The sequence below is a fragment of the Primulina tabacum genome, chromosome 7 (assembly GCF_025594145.1).
Source record: "Primulina tabacum isolate GXHZ01 chromosome 7, ASM2559414v2, whole genome shotgun sequence".
In the NCBI taxonomy this organism is placed as follows: domain Eukaryota; kingdom Viridiplantae; phylum Streptophyta; class Magnoliopsida; order Lamiales; family Gesneriaceae; genus Primulina; species Primulina tabacum.
This window is the reverse complement of record NC_134556.1, coordinates 35,797,690-35,816,074: the sequence shown is the minus strand read 5'-3', so window position 1 is coordinate 35,816,074 and position 18,385 is coordinate 35,797,690. Positions and strand designations below refer to the sequence as shown.

Below are 18,385 nucleotides of genomic sequence, written 5' to 3'. Positions count from 1 at the left end.
CTTCCTACCAATCCCAACAAAAAAAAAATTATAATCATTCCCAACAATTTTAATCAAATGTAATTATTAAAAATCGTAAAAGTTGATTGAAGTTGGCCCAAACGTGTCGGTTCAAACTAGATATGTACCTATCCTTTATAAAATTATACGAAAATAAGATATTAAAATTGCACAAACGATTACATTCTCCACTTTATGCACTTATCCCATCCAAAATTACATGAGATCTGTACGTGTGTGTGTGTATATATATATATATATATATATATATATATATAACATAACCTAATTGTGCACACGGTATATCATGCTACCCCTGTATCATATATTTGGGGGGCGAGGCTACACTCCACCGGGTGTAGCCCTTGGATCAGTGGATCCCACACAAAACATGTAGAGTACACCCTGGTACAACGGTTGTGCTTGCACATGTAGATCACTGAGAAGGGTTGTGCTGCACCTGGTGATCAGTGACCCTATTTGGGGTGTCAAGTTATACATGACAATGAAAACAACTGGCAGACCCTTGCCGAACTGGGGAAATTCTATGTCACACCGAGTGAAGATCATCCGACCCGGTGTGGCATCCACCCTTCATTAGTGTGGTTTGATTCATGTCAAACACATGGATAGTACCCTTATCCATTCATCACATGACACATGTGATGAGTGGATAAATCACGGTCACTCATTCAACAATGATGTATGGATGAGTGGTCGTGATTTATCACTCAACACATATCTCATGAGCTGAGTAAATGAGAGCACTATCTATATGGGTAGTATCAACCAAATCATTTTGTGTGGGCCCCTCGCCAAATGAAGGGTGAATGAACCACCAGAATATTGTGTCATGTAAAAATTACATGTTATTTGTCTACCCCAAGCTGATATAATCTAAATCTAACATTTTATCCTAGGTAAAAATAAGGAAAATGTAGCTACTACAAGTTCTTTTTTTTAAAGAATAAGCTACTGCAAATTTCTGATGCTCCTTGGGATTCATGATCTTCTCATTGTCAACAAACTCATAAAATTAAGCTTAGGACAAACGTAAAGCGATGAATGTTGGGATATCATATGGATCATAAGTTAAAACTTGAATAGGGAGTTCTTTAGAAATTATCTACAAATGTATTACGCTTGGATATGGCTCCAACAGTTTCAGATTTTAACCGGAGATGACTATAAAGGTAGATCCCGAACTGATCGTGCAAGTAATTAAGATCAGATCACGTTTTGGATATTGCTAATACTCAAGACATCATGTTACTAACTCATTTTATACAGACAAGAACAAAAAGTAGATTAGAAGAAAATTCAAAGAAGATAGTAAAAAACAAGAGCTACAAGTATGTACAAGAGCAAATCAGATAATAATGTAGCAAGATCAGCAAGTATCAACCGAGAGAACATGATCGGTGCCCCATAACTCAACAGATCAAAAAAGGTCAATTCAAGTCCATAAAGTTCAGAATACTCTGTAGTGCATTAGATCAAAATATAAGAATGATCGACGTAATACTTGTTTCTATTCAAGTGTTCTATTAATGGCTTTTTCTTCCTGTGCATCAAAAGAAAAGGACGCGAGGCAAAGAATGACGCGCATTAACATCTCTGGTCTCTACTTGGGTTCTGAAACAGAAAACACTAAGCAACCCTTCTGTATCCTTGAAAGCCTGACAGAAGTTTTCAATAAATCACCATCATCATCCAAGCGTAACTAGGAAAGTCACTTAACTAGATTACTCTTTCCTTTTGTAACTTAGTTTCAGATCAGACACTATCAATTAGGTTTATTTGCCCTTAGTTCCTCACTTACACCTCTAACAATAGAGACTGACACTGCTCAAACGATCTTTAAACTTTCATCCGTAGTCTGATAAAGTTGCACTAACCATTTCTTTAATATGCTTGCTTCTTATTTCCAAGCACACTTGTGTAACCCCTACTTCAGCTTGAATTTTTTTTAAAAAAAATAATAATAATAACAAAAATAAAGATCTTACCTTAAGTTTGGTATATTATTTTAGGCTGCACGTCATCAAGCTTGTTTCAAACTGATCGTAGTTATTAAATGTCAGAAAAGCATGCGTGCCTATGCTCAAGGGTCAGCAAGGCTCGGTCTTTGCTCCTAGAAACAAGCCCACGGCACAAATTTAATGAGGCACACCAGTCCAGATGCATTTAAAAAGCTAAAGGCACATTTTAAGTTTGCCTCAAACAAGAAGAACGTATTTTCTAAATAATATCCAATATGTCCATTATTGCATATGATAAAAAAATATTAATTTTATGATTATTATACGGCTTATACATGATATATTAGATGCTAGTGGACACACTTCTCTATCTCTCGTTGATCTCAATTATAAAATATGCACCTTACTTCAGCGCGCATCTCAACCTGAATCTTGACCCTAGGCTCTAGAAAATAGAGCGCCTTTCATAACTATGAAACTGATTAACCTCAATTTTGAGCTGAATCCCAAATATATCCACTATCGTGGAAAGGAAATCATCTAAAGGACTACACTGGCGTGAATCTACCAACACCTTTCGCTAAATTAGAGCATAATTACACCAGGAAGCCACTCGTCCATGACACTTGCTTTCCCAACAAAAATAAAACACACTTTAATTGAATACTGTAATGGAAAAAAAACACATCTGTTTCGAAAAACTCCTAGGCGTGAACATTATTAAGAGCATAATGCCACAGCTAGAGTACACACATTCTGAAGCCAATGTCATGGAATATTGTGTTAATATTATATTAGCAAAGAAGGATCCAGATAACAGTAGACGACAGCATACAAAAAAAACATCAGAAACGGATTACTTAAACAAGTACAACAAAATTTAAAAAGAAGAGGGCAAGCTATATTTTTTTCACGGAGGAAAGTTTACTTATTCGTCATCAGCAACGGACTCGGTTTTCTCACTCTGAGGCGGAGCCGTGGATCCCGCGTCCTCCTCCTCAGCCTTGGGGGTCGGCTCATTCGCCGGCTGCGCTGCCGTAACCCCCGATTCACCAGATCTGGCCTTCACAGTCTCCAGCATTCTCTTGCCAATCTCCTTGGAATAAACCTGAAGAATCTCGATCCCATCATCATCGGTAGGAGCCGTCTCACCTACCGATTCGAAGGCCTCCTCCTCGATACGCTTGGCCACATCAACCGCCTCATCGCGTGAAAGGGTACCGTACCGCTTGGACAGAATGGAGGTGGAAGATAGGGTTTCGACAAGGCGGTTTCTCACGGCGTCGCGAGTGCGTTCAGTTGGCGGCCAAATGCTGAAAGAAACATTAGTGTGTTTCGGGGCGGCGGCGTCGGCGGTGCTTGTGGCGTCATGTTGAGGTTCGGCTTCGGCCATGTTGGTGGCTTTCTGGCGTTACTGGGTAAGAGTAGGTCTCAGAGTGGTGCGATATATTGGATTTTGGAGATGGAATGATGGTCAGGCAAAGTGCGCTCTCTTCGTTTTTTTTTATAATAAAGTTGGAGAAATTATTTTTGATAAATTAAAAGTTATATTGTAATTTTAAATATTGTTAAAAAATAAGTTAAAATCCCAAATTATTAATTAATTCATGTGAAAAGCTAATGAATATAAACCTCCAGCTTGGGTTAGTCGCGTTAGTGTGGTAGGTTTCTTGGGCCATTTCCAACGCTCTGCAGCGTTCACTTCTCCAAGGGAGCTAATTTTAGTTTAAAATAGATTTTGTGATCGAAGATTACTTTAGTATCGTATGTTCATTCGATTTTATTATAAGTATTCTTATTAAAAAAAGTTAAAATTTTAAAACTATTCTTAATAAGTTTTTTTTGATTTTTTTTACAACAATTTAATTTCATGGGGAAAAAAAGAAATAGGGTCTAAAAACAGAGACTTATTTTGGAAATTCTAAAAATCACACCAACACATTATTTATCTTTATTTCGGCTCAAATATTATATAGAATATAGATTTTTTACATATAAATTTCTTGGTAAGTAATTTTTATATAAAAACTAAGCATTATTCTTTCTAGTATTATAGCAGCCTATCTTGTGGCTCTTTATGCTAATTCGATAATTCTTTTTAGTTTTATTTTGGGGGCAAATATTTATATTTACTACAAATCTCGTCTAACTGTCAACGTTGGTAGACAAAAATTTGTCGTGAATGGTGAAGCCTAAATCAAAAACTTAAAAAATAGAGAAGAAAACCACCCTAAAGAGTCTAAACCTTTAATTATTATTTTTTTTTAAAATGAGCACATACGCCTATTTTATATATTAAAAAAATCTAAGATACAAACAGACAACACGTAGAACATAAGTAAGTACATGGACGCTAGTTTTAATTAAATTTTGTTATTCCTCAAATACTGGCCATAATTTTTTCATTAAACCTTATTATATAGGCCCTTCATTTCCCTTTTAAAAAATATAAAGCTCATAATTTATGTCACTTCTTTTTCAATAGAAATATTGTTTCATAATTTATTGTTGGATTACACGTAAATGAGTGACGGTAATATTGAGATAGATGACATTTTGGAAGTTCTCGTACGTCAAGCTGTTGATGTTACGTCGCTTGATTTGGTTAGCTAGGTTGATCGTAAAAGAGTGGTGTCAGATCTTAGTGAGTTGTAATGTAAGCAAGACAACTAATCTTTTAAATATGTAATCACATCCATCACATAATCTCATGTATACTATCATGGTGTTATTCTCACTTCTAGTAATGATTTCTTTCATCTTTCTCAATACTTGAACTCAGCACTTTCACGTCAAATAAATATGTTGTTGAGTGTGAATACAATTGAGTTCAAAAAAAATGAAATGACCTATGCTACTCAATCCTAAAAGTAAGCAAAAAAAAAAAATTGATCGTTCATTTTAAACGAATTGGCCTATGCTGCTCAATTTCTTCGAATTATCTTTTATTTTTAAAAATTCGAGATTACAGGTCATGAGAATAAGTAATTCGGTTTTCTGATGACATCTGTATTTACACATCTTTTGTGCCTCTAATTAGTGTGAGCATCCAGTTAGTTCGTTTACCAAGCTAATTATAAACTTTAGATAAAATTATAAAATATCCAACTTTCAAGTGGAAAATGTCGATTTTAGGGAAAAATTCAAGAATGAAAATGATGCATGCAAAGCGCGTGCTTAGTTACCCAAGTCAAATATTATTAATAAGCTCGTATAATAAATGTTAATATTATTTAAAATATATTGGTTAAATTGGTTATCAAAATTTTAAATTCAAAATCTGAAACCGAACCGATCTATCTTATATTTTTTAAAATTAAAACGAGTTCCTGAACTAACCAAACTGAATTTCTTTAACATTTTTTTTGGCTCATCCAGACCTCCAATGAATTTTATGGGGATGAATAAGTTTCTACTTAATTTCATTACATATTTAACCTTGTGGGGTGAGGTGCTACATGTAACAAGTGTATATTGTTATAATCATCTGCCATAAAATAAAAACATTGTTGTAAATAATGCAAATCGTGAAGAAAAAATTTCAAAACGGGACCAAGGGATGTAAGAACCGCATAAAAAGAGTGAGTTTCATGATAAAAATTTTAAGTTGGTTTTTTTTAAAAAAAATTATTTTTAAGTTAAATTGTATCTTTTTATTGAATAATAAATAACAAGTATTTGACGGCACAAAATTTAGGAAAAATTGTATTGTTGGTCTTTTGTATTGATTTTTTGCAATTTTACTGATCTATGTTATCAAAGTCTATTGTTGTGGTCTTCTATCTTTCTATTTTTGGTCATTTGAATAATTTTTTATCAAGTTACTCATGTGACGCCATACATGTCAGTATCGCGTTGAAAAAATGACTAAAATTATCTCAAAAAATGACGGGTTAAAATCTAAATTTGACAACATAGAATACCTAAATTACAAAAAGAAACATTTATGACCAAATATATAATTTTCCAAAATTTTAAACAAAAAACTCTAAAAGCACTTGAACAAAACATGCATAGTAAGAAATTTTTAAGATTTATGCTTTTATTCTTAAGCTTTTCATATTTATGTTTTATTTAACATGTTGAGGAGCAATGAATGATAGTCCATGCTAGATAGAAAAATCGGAACTTGATATTTGAAATGATGTACGATTTAAAAGATTTGAGTTATATCATTATCACCGGCTATAATTTTTGATAAAACGGCAAGTGTTCAATCTTACAATTAATATCATAATCAAAGTCATTGATTCGATTCTCATTGATTTCAAGAAATGTAATTATTGGGAGAGAGATTGTTGGCGTATAATAATTGTCTATGATAAGCGATTTATATAACTAAAATCATAGTGAAAATTTAAAATCTCATTACAAACTCTTTAAAATGGTCAAGTTTTTGAAGCTTAATTTAACTTAATTATTAGTTATTATTTATAGATGATATGAAAAACAATAGAGGAGAAATAATTAAAATACTAATAAAACCAACCATATAAAATAAAAAACGATTTATTAGCATAAATAATTATAAAAAGACAATTACCTTTAATAGTATTAAACATATGACACAAAAGACAATTTAGTAAATAAATAATGCAAAACTTTGTAGTATTACAGATAATAAGATTACAACACAAATGAAGAAAGCTCAAAAAACAAATCATTTGTTACTCCGAAATTCCACCATATCATTATTTTTGCCAGCCGATTCAGTCACAAGCGATTCATCTCTCACACTCCCACATCCTCCATTTCTCCCCTTATACCATTTTGCAACACACTGATACACCAAGAAATTCACACAGTTTATCCCTGTCAAAATCCAGTAAAAGTAGTCGAGCTTGCTTTGATTAAGATCATCCCTCAGCCACCCTGTTTTCACCCCTCCTGTGGTTTTCTCTACGATCTTGACAATGGCGGTACTCAGCCAACTTCCGATCCCAATCTCGCACAGAAACATGGCGCTGCTTATGCTTCTTGTCCCATCCGTAGCCTCGTCGTAGAAGAATTCGAGCTGTCCCACATATGTGAAAACTTCTGCTGTCCCGATGAGGAAACACTGTGGGAAAAGCCAGAAAACGCTGACCACGGAAGGATTTTCTCTGCGTTTTCTTTCAACCAATGCGGCTGAAACCATGGCGAAGATGGAGACAGACAGGCCGATCCCCATTCTCTGCAATGAGGTGATTCCCCTTGGATGGCCTGTTTTGGCACGGAGAGATGGGACGATGAGCTTTTCGTATATAGGTACCAATATCAGTGCATTTATGGCACTGAAAACCGGGGTGGAGCTTGCCGGGATTTCGAAATGAGGCCCAAGTTTTCTGTTCATGAAGTTGGCCTGGACGATGAAAAACGTGGAGAGCTGTGCAAAGGAGATGGCGAGGGCGATTGTTGTTGCCCAAACGGGTAGGATTCGGACAAAAGATTTGAATTCTTCTACTTGTGTTACAGTACAAAGTTTCCATTGATTCATGGTGTTGCACTCCGGGTTTGTTATCACAGCTGCTTTATCAAGAAATCTGCGGGTAAAATGCCATAGTTAGATTGCTTTAGGCTTATTAGAATTATGTTTCTTAACAAGGAAAAAAAACAAGTCTTTAGCAACAATTATTGTGAAATACCACACAATCTTCCAATACGTTGAATAAGAAACTACCTGTATTGTTCAGTGTGAGCAAGCTTCCGTGCACCAAAAATGGCAGATTCTCTGGTGTTCACCTCATACAGATGATCAACTCGCCCCACTTCGACGCCTCTAACATGATTCCTCACAGAAGCCACAATCACTTGACCAAATCGTGTAAAAGCACTTCCCATCGGCTTCTGATACCGATACTTTGTCAAACCAACAGCCAAGATAAAGATTGAACCCAACATTGATGCCGTTGGAATCCCAAATCCCCAAGTCCATCCGAACTCTACTTGTATGTACACCAAAAGGGTTATCCCTGCAAGTGCTCCCATGTTTATAGCAAAGAAAAACCAGTTGAAGAAGCTGTATTTTTTATGTGCTTCATTTCTATCAGATTCATCAAACTGGTCTGCGCCAAATGAGGAGACGCATGGCTTGATGCCTCCAGTCCCAAGGGCGATAAGCGTCAAGGCACAGTACAGGAAGGCTGTTTGGCTGGTGGATGCAGGAATGCAGGGCTTTTTCGTGCAGTGAGGTGGTCTTAAGTTGTCTATGGAGGCTGAAAAGGTAAGCAAAACCATTCCCTGATATGAAAACACGAACCTATAATTATCGATTCAATGAAGAAGACCAGCAAATTAGATCGAAAAACATCTTAAACTTGCTAATAAATCTACTAATGCATGGGAATTAGACATGAGATCGTACTACTGTGAAACCTTGAGAAATCGGGGATCTCGAAGGCCACAATGAATGACTTCAACTAACAATTAATAACCAGAGTATGTATTCTAATTGAGCTTATAATGTAAAACAAAGCCAGATACTGATTATAGCCTCTTCACATCACCTGTCCATTGCATTGATTCTACATGTAAGTGTAAATAATAGTTGTGCATCCCAAACAGGAAAGCCTGCCGTGAAAATAAGTCATTTAAACGGGAGATTCTCACAACTTTTTAAGTCATCTTACAGTTATTTCTTATGAAGTTGATGCGGAACAAATATTATATACCACGATATAACTAGGAATAATATGAACTTATGGGAACTAGTCTCAAATTCTTGAATAGTTGAAATATTTTCTGGTAAATAAAGAAATGATGGTGGTTTGTTGGTTCTTACAAAAGCGTAGATGCAAGAAAAGATTATGATGGTCAGGAAACGTCCCAAATATGCATCAGCAAGAAAGGCTCCAAGCAATGTAAGAACATAGGCTGCTCCAATCCAATCTGTTACGTGTGTAGCAGCATTGGGGACAGGCTGATGCATTTCACGTGCTAAGTAGGGAACCATACTCACAGCAATTGCAAAGAATGCCAACCTCTCAGCTACCTCATTTACTGCACCAAAAAAAAGGTACATAAGGACAGTGGCTTGACCAAGAATGGATATTCACATCTGCATTCAAAAAAATACTATGCTCTCGAATATTCGGGAGATGGCTGTCCCCCAAGCTCCACTACTGCAGCATGATTTTGTAAACTGAGGGAACAAAAATGGCTTGCACAAAACAGAAAGGACACAAATATTCTTTGCAGTAGATGAACTTGGAAGACATGGCCAACTTAATATATGGATTTGATCTGTTTCAGAAGTTCAACTTTAAATTTTTGAAAAAATTCATATGGCAAAGGAACGAACCTATGATGAAAGGGGAAGCTTTCCATCCCCCGGTGGACTGTTTATCAGCAATCCTCCCTTTATAATCTACACAACCATTTGAAACCAAAGTCGAAGAGATGCCTTGTTCCTACAAAAAACAACTCCCATGCAATTTAAGAAACCAAAAATAAATAAATGATCACTTATATCAACTAATGTAAATGTGATTGAAAATCCTGCCTTGTTGTTTTTCTTGTCTCCAATCCCGTCCATCGAAAGCTCTCCGGCGGTCATTTGTTCTTGTTTTAGAGACAACTTGGTAGTATTTTGAGTATCACAAGTTATTTACGTTTATATACAAATTAATGTGTCCTCGACAGTTCATTGTTTTCGGGTTCAAATTCTATTTAAATTAAGTTTGATTGGAAAACTTTGAAGTGATTTCAAATGCTGCTTTTGACAGGGTCATGGCTCTGAGCGGCACTTGAGTTTATTATACTTGTTTTTCTTACATTTAAGAACTGGAAAAAATGAAAATGTTCAGCAAATAGTGTCCACGAATAATACAGACAAATTGTTACAGTTCGATGCTGAAATATTATAAACCATAATCTATTGTTATATTGAATTAGTCAATTTAGGTGCCGTCCCGGCATTCAGGCCTAATCATCCATGTGTGGAGGAAGCAAGGAGCAGCAAGATAGATTTTATTATTAGCAAATTAAAATAATATTGAAATTGATAATATTGTGAATTAATAAAAATAATGAAAGGTATTATTAGTCCATAAGGTGTGCAGATACAAGATAAACTAGTCGGGGACTAAACTAAAGAGTACTCCATTGTGGCCTCCCTTGGCTTGCATACAGCTTCCAAGGCCTTCACTTTCGATATGCTAAATCGGATATTTTATGTGTCTCGTCATTGTCACACTATAATTTCACCCGGAGAATGACTAGTGTTAGCATTGTTATATGACCTACTTTATGTGGTGCTCGATTGAAGATATATTGTATTCAATTCATGTGTACTGTGTGCTCAACTAGTAAACTACTATACTCAATCAGACATTTTATGTACCTCGACATTGTCACACTATGACTTCATCTGGAAAATGACTTGTATTTCTTAGCATGATTATATGACCTACTTTACGTGGTGCTCGATCGAAGATATATTGTACTCAATGCATGTGTACAGTGTACTCGATCAGTAAACTACTATACTCAATTTATGTTCAGAAATATCTTATTCACACATATTACGTACCAATTTAAACCAAAATTTAAAAAAAATTACTATTTGTTCATCTTCATTACTTAATTTAAACCAACAAAATGATATAGACTTGCAATGTTTAAACTTCAATACTACTCTAACTTCTTAACCATAAGCATAATGACAAATTATTAATTACTCAAACTTGTTTTTCAACAATCCATTTTCATCATATAATATTATGGCTACCATACTGGCTCGATAAGTGTTCAAGACGATATATATTCTTGTATCTCAATCCAGTAAAACCAAAAAAAATTGCCGAAAAATTCGAACTGCTACGAACCTGCGCAATTATGTCCATGCAATAAATTTCAAATCCATACTTGAACCTTTGCTTTTGCATAATTCTCATATAAACATTAATGATCTTAGACTGACAGGATTATCAAACAGAAAATGGCATAATATCGTTTCAATTAATCTCATAAACTTATCTTGCCAAATGACAACACTATAATAATAGAAAATTCAATTCCGTTAAAAAAATAGGAAACGTTATAATGAAAATAAGAAGAAGAAACATATGGAAGATCAACGTACTCCAATTCCTTTCTAGCAAAAAAGTCTGTCACTAATTTTCTCTCTTCATCAACCGATTCTTCATGTCCACAAAAATCATATCTACCTTTGAATTCATCCATGGAAACCTTGCCAGGAGTATTGCATTTCTTCTCAACATCTAGAAATTCATGTCCCAAAGTGGTAATATATTTAGAAATATAACAGACAATCCAAACATCATTAACAACAACATAATTTAAAAAACAAACAAACAAACAAAACTTAAACTTAAAATAATCAATATGAGATTGAAGTACGCTTTATTTACGTATTTTGTCAACTTCCTCTTACATCTTGATGTTGAGCTAGACGGAGTCACAAACATGCACCTCTTTTTTTTTCTTCACACGATCAGCCGTAGTCCTCACTTTATCTACAATTGAAGATTGAAAAACAATATTCTTCTCAACTTCTGAAGTAGCAACAACACTTCCACCATTGCTCTCATTACCTGATTTATTTCCCGAGTAACCTCCTAACGCGTAATTGTTCTCTTCTTTTAAAACATCAACATTATTATGTATCAATGCATTACATTTGGTACCAATTTCCATCTCATCAATTGAATAATTCAAAAAATGAGATCCCTCTAACTCTTTGTTTTTCTTTCGCCAAATCAGAAACAACTTTTTGTACCATTACATCTATAAAATCATCAAAGTTAGCGACTGCAACAAGTGCTAACTCAAAAGTAACTTTCTCCTCGATTTTATCAAACTTCCTCAGCTTCAACAATATTGTAACATTTATCGACCACAAACTCTTTTCACTTCACTGTATGTTTCATATTTTCACCCTCTGACTCAGCGAACCTCTTTTTCAACATCTTTATCTATAAGGCCCATGTGCCTATCCTTTTTGGGTCCTGCAGCCCATGCTTTTTATTGTAAGGTCCATGGACCTACCCGTTTTGGGTTTCGCAATCACGGCCCTCCTGATAATCCATGGAACTCTACTCACAGAACTCCTCACTTATGTCAGTGGAGTACATGCCTCTTCAAATATCGAACCCAAGGCTGTCCAGGCCATAAATACTTAAAGAGACCTGATACCAATTGAGGTAGTACTTATGGCTTGGACGACCTTGGGTTCAAGACTGAGAAGGCGTGTATTTCACTGCCAGAAACGAGTAGTTATGTGAATAGAGTTCTATGGACTATCATGAGAGTTATGATTGTATGATAAAAAATGGGTAGGCCCATGTCAGGAGTGAGGAGTTCTGTGAATAAGGTTTAATGAGCTAACATGAGGGCTATGATTGCATAATCCAAAAGAGATAGGCCCATGGACCTTACATTATATCATTCATTTGTTTCATGACAATTTTCTCGAATCGTTTTGCTTCAAATCTACCCTCTTCTTTCTTTAAAACACGCTTCATGTACAATAAAAACTTCTCATCCTCACAAAATGGATGTATTGATAGAATCTACTCATAAGAAAATAAATAAAATGTCAAACCAACCATGAATTTTACACATCTAGATTATTAAACTAAAATAATAAAAATTACTTGAATTGAATCTATGTTTTTTAAATAATGATTTAGTGATAGTTGCATTCAGCGGGATCTTGCTTTTCCCACACCCAAACATCCGAGGGTAAAGTACTTCTAAAATTGGGACTGTCTCATATAACGAAGCATAAAACAAAAAACAAAATAAAATTATTGAAAACGTATTAAGATCATAATTATTAAAGCTACATACTTACCATCAATCCAATCGTGCTTCCATCAACATAAAGCTATCTTTCGATTTGGCATATTTTTCGGTACAAAAATCAGAAGACAGCATCTCTCCAAGTGTATTTAAAAAAAAATTTGTAAGATCATCGAGATAAAGAAATATTAAGCCAGGCTTGATATAATTACCAGTATGGAACAAACCCTGAAAATTGGGGAAAATGTGGTTCTCCTTCGTAGCTTTCCTGGAATTTTTCTTATTTGTAGTTGTCTGACATTTCTTCTTCGTTGTAGCTTCTGACGATTCTTTTTTCCCTATTTCGTGCATCTGATTCGAAACATTCTTTCTTCTTCATGACATTACTCTGTCACTCTGTCAAACTCTTTGTAGTTGGGAAATAGAGGGAAGAAGATATAAATAAAGTGATATTCTTATAATATATACAGAGGGTATTTTTGGGCTTTATTTAAAATGAGGGCAATTGGTTATTTTGGTATTCACTAGGGAGTTAAAACATATACATTCGTTTTATCTGAGAATGATAATAAATATGATTATACCAAAATTTTACAACGGGTTCAATCTAGAGAGCGGATCTTCGAATTTCCACGGCTTGATGGGTCGGGTCGGAATCCATGGTTCTATACAGACAAAAATAGAGTTAGGGGGCGCCGGGTTTTTATCCGGCGTGGCTCCTCATATACTTAAGTCAGTCTGGAGAGCAAATTTAGAGATGTAATATGATAGTGTCAGATGAATAAAAGAGTGTGAATGAATAAAATCATAAAACATATCTAGTATTTATAAAAAAAAGTTTAGTTACCTTATTGGCCTAGGACTCCTGCCTAGATAGAGTCCTATCTGGACTAGGAGACTTCAAACACTAGGACTCTATCCTGACGGCGGCTAGGGTTCTTGTCTTATCCTGTCTAGATTTACCCGAATCCCCGATTTATCGGGACCCTCGTCTATCTTCATGGTCTTTAGTTGCGTCAAGGCTCACGTTTACCATCCTTTTGATGGGCTCGAGCTTTCCGACCCCTTTATGGGCTTGGACTCTGATAGTGGGCTCAGAATTATGGGCTTGGACTCCTGATACTGGGCTCAGATCCGCCAAGTGTACCAAATTTAAGGGGCATCAAAATATATTTTCAGATGGGGACTGACGGCAAAATTCAAAGTGGTACTAAGAATTTTTGTACAATTTACAGTTGATTCAATTATTCTTAAATTTAAAGTTATGAATTTCGCCAAACGATTAAACATGATGAAATTACCGTCTTATGTTTGTTATTATAATATTTATATTTCTTGTTGGATTAAGATGATTAAATTTTTTTTTTTTTTTGGAAATGCCATGTACAAGTTATTCAAAACTCTGCCATTGTAATTTGTAACACAGGTAATCTACTTTAAGTTGTAGTTTTTTTAAAAAAAATAAAAAAACTCTATTTTATTAAATTTATACTTTTCTTTTTGTTTGAGTAGATATATTAGTTATTTCTATTTTAAAACTATAAAAGATCAAATATCTCATAGATATTGTACACCAAACATACCCAACAGACATAATCCGTTTTGACATATTAATTTGGCACCATCAAGTTCATAATTGTGTAGTTTTAAATTTCACATGATTGGTTTTAACGTTATTGGTATGGTATAGTCCCAATTGTAGCATTGAATGAGCCCTACATATAATACAAAGATATCTGCGGTCAAATCTTTTTTCAGTTTGGATCGATTCATGCACAAAATTAATTATATATATACTAGTTGTATACAAGTAGGATGTCAATAGATACACAATTTGTCCCAACAATCATTTAAAACACAGTTCCAAAATGTCAACATAAAATGTAGATTTGAGCAAAAATATGAAAAAATCCCTTGAAGTTTTAGGCTGCAAGAGAAACTCTCAAGTAACGTTTTCGTTTGCCTAAACATAGTGTATGTCAATTTTACCTAATTCACTTGAAGCCAAAGCTAGGTGACTATCGACAACAGCTCGTCCGATCCCAAAGATCCCTCAACCGAGCTGGCTGGTAAATAACCTAGCAGGTCCATCAGATGTACTTGTAAAGCTTTGTAGTTTGTACATCTTCCGCCGATTTTGAGGCTTCGTAAACCAAACCTTATCACTCAACTTCCACGCATTTGAAAAAAGACTCGGGTATTTCTGAAGGCGAAGAAAGAGTTGACACACATTTGAACTGTCACAAAAAGAATCATTGTCAATAATTGTTCACAGTTTTTGTACTAAACACAAATCATAACATGGGAAAACATGCATGAAGATAGGTATACCAACCTTGTGTTGCTTGTATTTCTCCCTTACTGCAACCAAAGAAGTCAATTTTCTACTTGATTGCAAGTCGTGAAGGATGCAAACACATTCTCTTAAATCTGCTGCCTTATATCCAGAATGACTTTCAAGAGCCGAAGTCTATAGAAAGACAAACAATCACCAAGTTTCACAATTCATCTCATTCAGCAATCCATTGAAACTGTCACAAAAATCTAAATTGCCTTTACCCAAGGATGTTGCTTAGGTTGGAGGATAAATCTTGATAGGAATGTGACTGAAGCGGCCACCATAGAAGGCAAGAATTTAACACATTCATAATCCAGTAGACTTAACTCAGCTAGGTAATACCCCAAGAACTCCAATTGTAAACTACACCCCTGCATATGTCCAGGTAAATGAGAATCAGTTACCTTAAATTCTTGAAAGATAATAATGTAACACTTGAGCAAGATGACAGGGTGCAAAAAGGACAACTTATCAGGTTTACAATTTACATTGTCATCTTTTTGAGTCATCCTTGCGAATCTTCTGCAATTATAATTATTACAAGTAACAACTTTTTAGTCGAATGAACTAAGAAAATATCAAGAAATAACACAAAAAAATCATGATCAAATTCTACCTAAGGAATGCTTTCACGGTGGGATTGCCCATTTCAAATTTAAGGGATTTAAGCACATCACTCTCCATCTTTACCACATCTTCTTTGGTATATGTGTTATCAGTGATGTAGCAAAAATCTTCCACATGTGGAGGACTGATCTCCTCATATTTCCTAGTAATCAAGCACATATAAAATACAATTAGCAAAATCAAAAAACAAGGGGGCTGCAGAATAATAGACAGAATGCCAATAACAATGTTCGTACGAGGCAATGAGCATTGAGGAAACACCAAGAAGTTGAAGTCTTTGCCTATTAATGGCATTTGAAGATAAGAATCTGTCAATGTAGGAAACCGTCAAATACAACGTGTCGGAAAGAAGCTTGTACTCCTCCACAACCTCGACCAACCAATCTATTAGGACTCCTCTCATGTTTGCTGTGACATCCTTCTGAATCTTTTCTATGTAATCTGGCAGTGGCCTTCTCTTGGGCTCCATCTGGGAAACAAAAAAGGGAAATGCATCTTTTTTTAATCTTCCCAAACAACAGATCCATTCAATTTATCAAGAATAAACATGCATCAGAAACAAACTTATCACCCATAAAGCCAAATCCGTCAAAAAAATGTATCACATCTGCACAAAATCTTACTAAAATATGAATGCATACAGTGTTAATATCCAATTAGCTATCAACTAGTTCATATAAATGTAAAATCTGAAACACTGATAATCCCAGAAGATAATTTGAGACCAGTTTTCGAACCCAAACTTAGGCAATCGTATGCTTTAAACTCAAACTAAACCTCAAAATCCAGGTGTTTTTAACTAGTGAGCTTCACCAACTCAAATCAACAGTCACGTTCAGCAAAACAAGAAACCATGTTCAATTAAACTCAGAAAGTAAAATCATGAAACGAACGAAAGTTACACACACCTCCATATTGTGCAGATATCCATATATATCAGAAACATAAGCTCCACACATCTGAGGATCATCACATTCCCCAACCACATCAATCCCAGAATCAAACTCTTCATTCGCGCTCTTGTTTATCCTCGTACTCGCTTTTTTTTTCTTCGCGTTCAATTTAGGCCCCCTTTCTTTCTTCCCACCTACAACATCAGATTTCAAGCTCTCGCTCGATCCCACATTTCGTGAAGACGCGACATTCTGAATCTCACCCAACACCACCCTCTTCTTCTCGTTCCGTTCCTCCGTGGACTCTGCAGCTGCTTTCCTCTTCGCAGCCAAGCGCGTTACTCTGACGCAGTTTTCTTGGTCCGCCATTGTAGTGTACCTAAAACAGTGACCCAAGAAAGCTACGGAGAGAAAGAATAAGGGAAATGTTGGGTGAGTAAGAGAGGTTGAGCATAGCAAGTAGCTGAAGTATATAAGCTACATATGACATTACAAGAACCGCCATTGGAGAGGAGGTTCAAAAAAATTTGAGCGAGCGGGGGGTCCGCTGAAAAACTTGGAACTGAAAATGAGATGGGTTTTCGATTTAATTTCCAATTCTTGGCCCGGGAGGATTGTGCAAATGGTTTGAAATTCGAGAATTTGGGGATTTTGGATGAGCTTCCCGGCTAAAACATTTGGAAATGGCTCTCTCTGTGATCTAAACACTATCCTAATAACTTTCATATTTTGGCAAAAATCATTATGCCAAATATTATAAAATAACTTCCACGTGTAATAAATATATTTGAAAATACTCAATTTTTTTAAATAAATATATATTTCTCCCACGAAACTTCATTTTATTTCTAGGTCAATTTTTCAAAAATTTAACGAATGGAAATAAGATACCATGTCTCAAATTAATAATCTAGATAATGAAATAATCAAACCAAATCATATTATTGATATTTGTTCATAACTTATATTTAGTTTGATTTAACCAAAGTTTTATACATTTTTTGTAAACCCGAGATAAAAAATTTCGCACTTGTATTTTATATTATTTCGCACTTGTATTTTATATTATTTGAGTATATATAATAAAAACATTATTATGGAAAGTAAATCAAAATATTATATATTAAGAAAGTCGTAAATAAGGCTAATTTTGTGAAATAATAAGTTAATAAAAAACAATTAGAGTGTTATTGACATTTTTTAGCTTAAGGCCATCTCCAAGGTTGTGGTGCAACTTAAATTCCTCCAATGGAGGGCTGTGCTATTTTGGCCTCTTTGGCGTAGAGGAGACCCTTGTGTCAAATTTGGCGCAACGGATTTCTTCCTTTTTTAAAATTTTTTTTATTATAATAATTATTGAAAATATTTATATATTTAAAATATTTATTTATTTACTTACGTTAATTTATAAATAATTTTTTGATTTTTAAAATATTTATTTATTTACGTTGATTTTTAATATTTTAAAACTGACTTGTTTTTATGATTTTTAATTATTATAATTTAATACAAATACAAAAAATTACTATAACAGTACCATTCATAACTAAATTGAAAAAAATAATCGAAATACAAATGCTACTTGAAACACATAATTTTGTATTGTGTTTGAATTTGTATTCATATTTTTCAATTTAAATAATTTTCGTATATTAATTCATATTATATATAAATTAATTTATGTTATGTAATTAAATTATAATTTAAATATTATTATTTAAATTTATTAATAATAAAACATTAGTCATAATTCAAAATATATTAAATAAAATATAATAATTAATATATGTAAAATAAAAAGA

At 34.4% G+C, this 18,385-nt stretch overlaps 3 protein-coding genes across 4 annotated transcripts; all 3 read right to left on the bottom strand.

The window, feature by feature from the left end:
* Positions 1-2,750: 2,750 nt before the first annotated feature.
* Positions 2,751-3,475, bottom strand: LOC142551513 (MFP1 attachment factor 1-like). Its single transcript, XM_075660791.1, has one exon. The coding sequence runs from the start codon at positions 3,373-3,375 to the stop codon at positions 2,911-2,913; it is 465 nt and encodes a 154-aa protein (XP_075516906.1). The 5' UTR covers positions 3,376-3,475; the 3' UTR covers positions 2,751-2,910.
* A 3,165-nt stretch (positions 3,476-6,640) lies between these two features.
* On the bottom strand, positions 6,641-9,721 carry LOC142550910 (protein NRT1/ PTR FAMILY 8.2-like). 2 transcript variants are annotated; one of them, XM_075659953.1, is made up of 4 exons: positions 9,262-9,721; positions 8,743-8,960; positions 7,642-8,201; positions 6,641-7,504 (listed from the first exon to the last, which is right to left on the bottom strand). In XM_075659953.1, the coding sequence occupies exons 2-4, from the start codon at positions 8,911-8,913 to the stop codon at positions 6,643-6,645; spliced, it is 1,593 nt and encodes a 530-aa protein (XP_075516068.1). In that variant the 5' UTR covers positions 8,914-8,960; positions 9,262-9,721; the 3' UTR covers positions 6,641-6,642. The 2 variants fall into 2 exon arrangements, with proteins under 2 accessions (XP_075516068.1, XP_075516067.1); XM_075659952.1 differs by having other exon boundaries at positions 8,743-9,721.
* Positions 9,722-14,591: 4,870 nt separating this feature from the next.
* Positions 14,592-17,260, bottom strand: LOC142551511 (putative cyclin-A3-1). Its single transcript, XM_075660788.1, has 7 exons — positions 16,599-17,260; positions 15,927-16,159; positions 15,680-15,832; positions 15,552-15,585; positions 15,285-15,434; positions 15,061-15,195; positions 14,592-14,962 (listed from the first exon to the last, which is right to left on the bottom strand). The coding sequence occupies exons 1-7, from the start codon at positions 16,950-16,952 to the stop codon at positions 14,888-14,890; spliced, it is 1,134 nt and encodes a 377-aa protein (XP_075516903.1). The 5' UTR covers positions 16,953-17,260; the 3' UTR covers positions 14,592-14,887.
* Positions 17,261-18,385: the final 1,125 nt, after the last annotated feature.

Coding starts and splice junctions, on each gene's coding strand:
- LOC142550910 (XM_075659952.1), bottom strand. CDS start 8,982: ATGTACCTTTTTTTTGGTGCAGTAAATGAGGTAGCTGAGAGGTTGGCA. Junction 8,202..8,742: donor TTTCTTGCATCTACGCTTTT/GTAAGAACCAAC, acceptor TTTTCATATCAG/GGAATGGTTTTGCTTACCTT. Junction 7,505..7,641: donor GCTCACACTGAACAATACAG/GTAGTTTCTTAT, acceptor TTTTACCCGCAG/ATTTCTTGATAAAGCAGCTG.
- LOC142551513 (XM_075660791.1), bottom strand. CDS start 3,375: ATGGCCGAAGCCGAACCTCAACATGACGCCACAAGCACCGCCGACGCC.
- LOC142551511 (XM_075660788.1), bottom strand. CDS start 16,952: ATGGCGGACCAAGAAAACTGCGTCAGAGTAACGCGCTTGGCTGCGAAG. Junction 15,833..15,926: donor TCCTCAATGCTCATTGCCTC/GTACGAACATTG, acceptor CTTGATTACTAG/GAAATATGAGGAGATCAGTC. Junction 15,586..15,679: donor ACCGTGAAAGCATTCCTTAG/GTAGAATTTGAT, acceptor TTATAATTGCAG/AAGATTCGCAAGGATGACTC.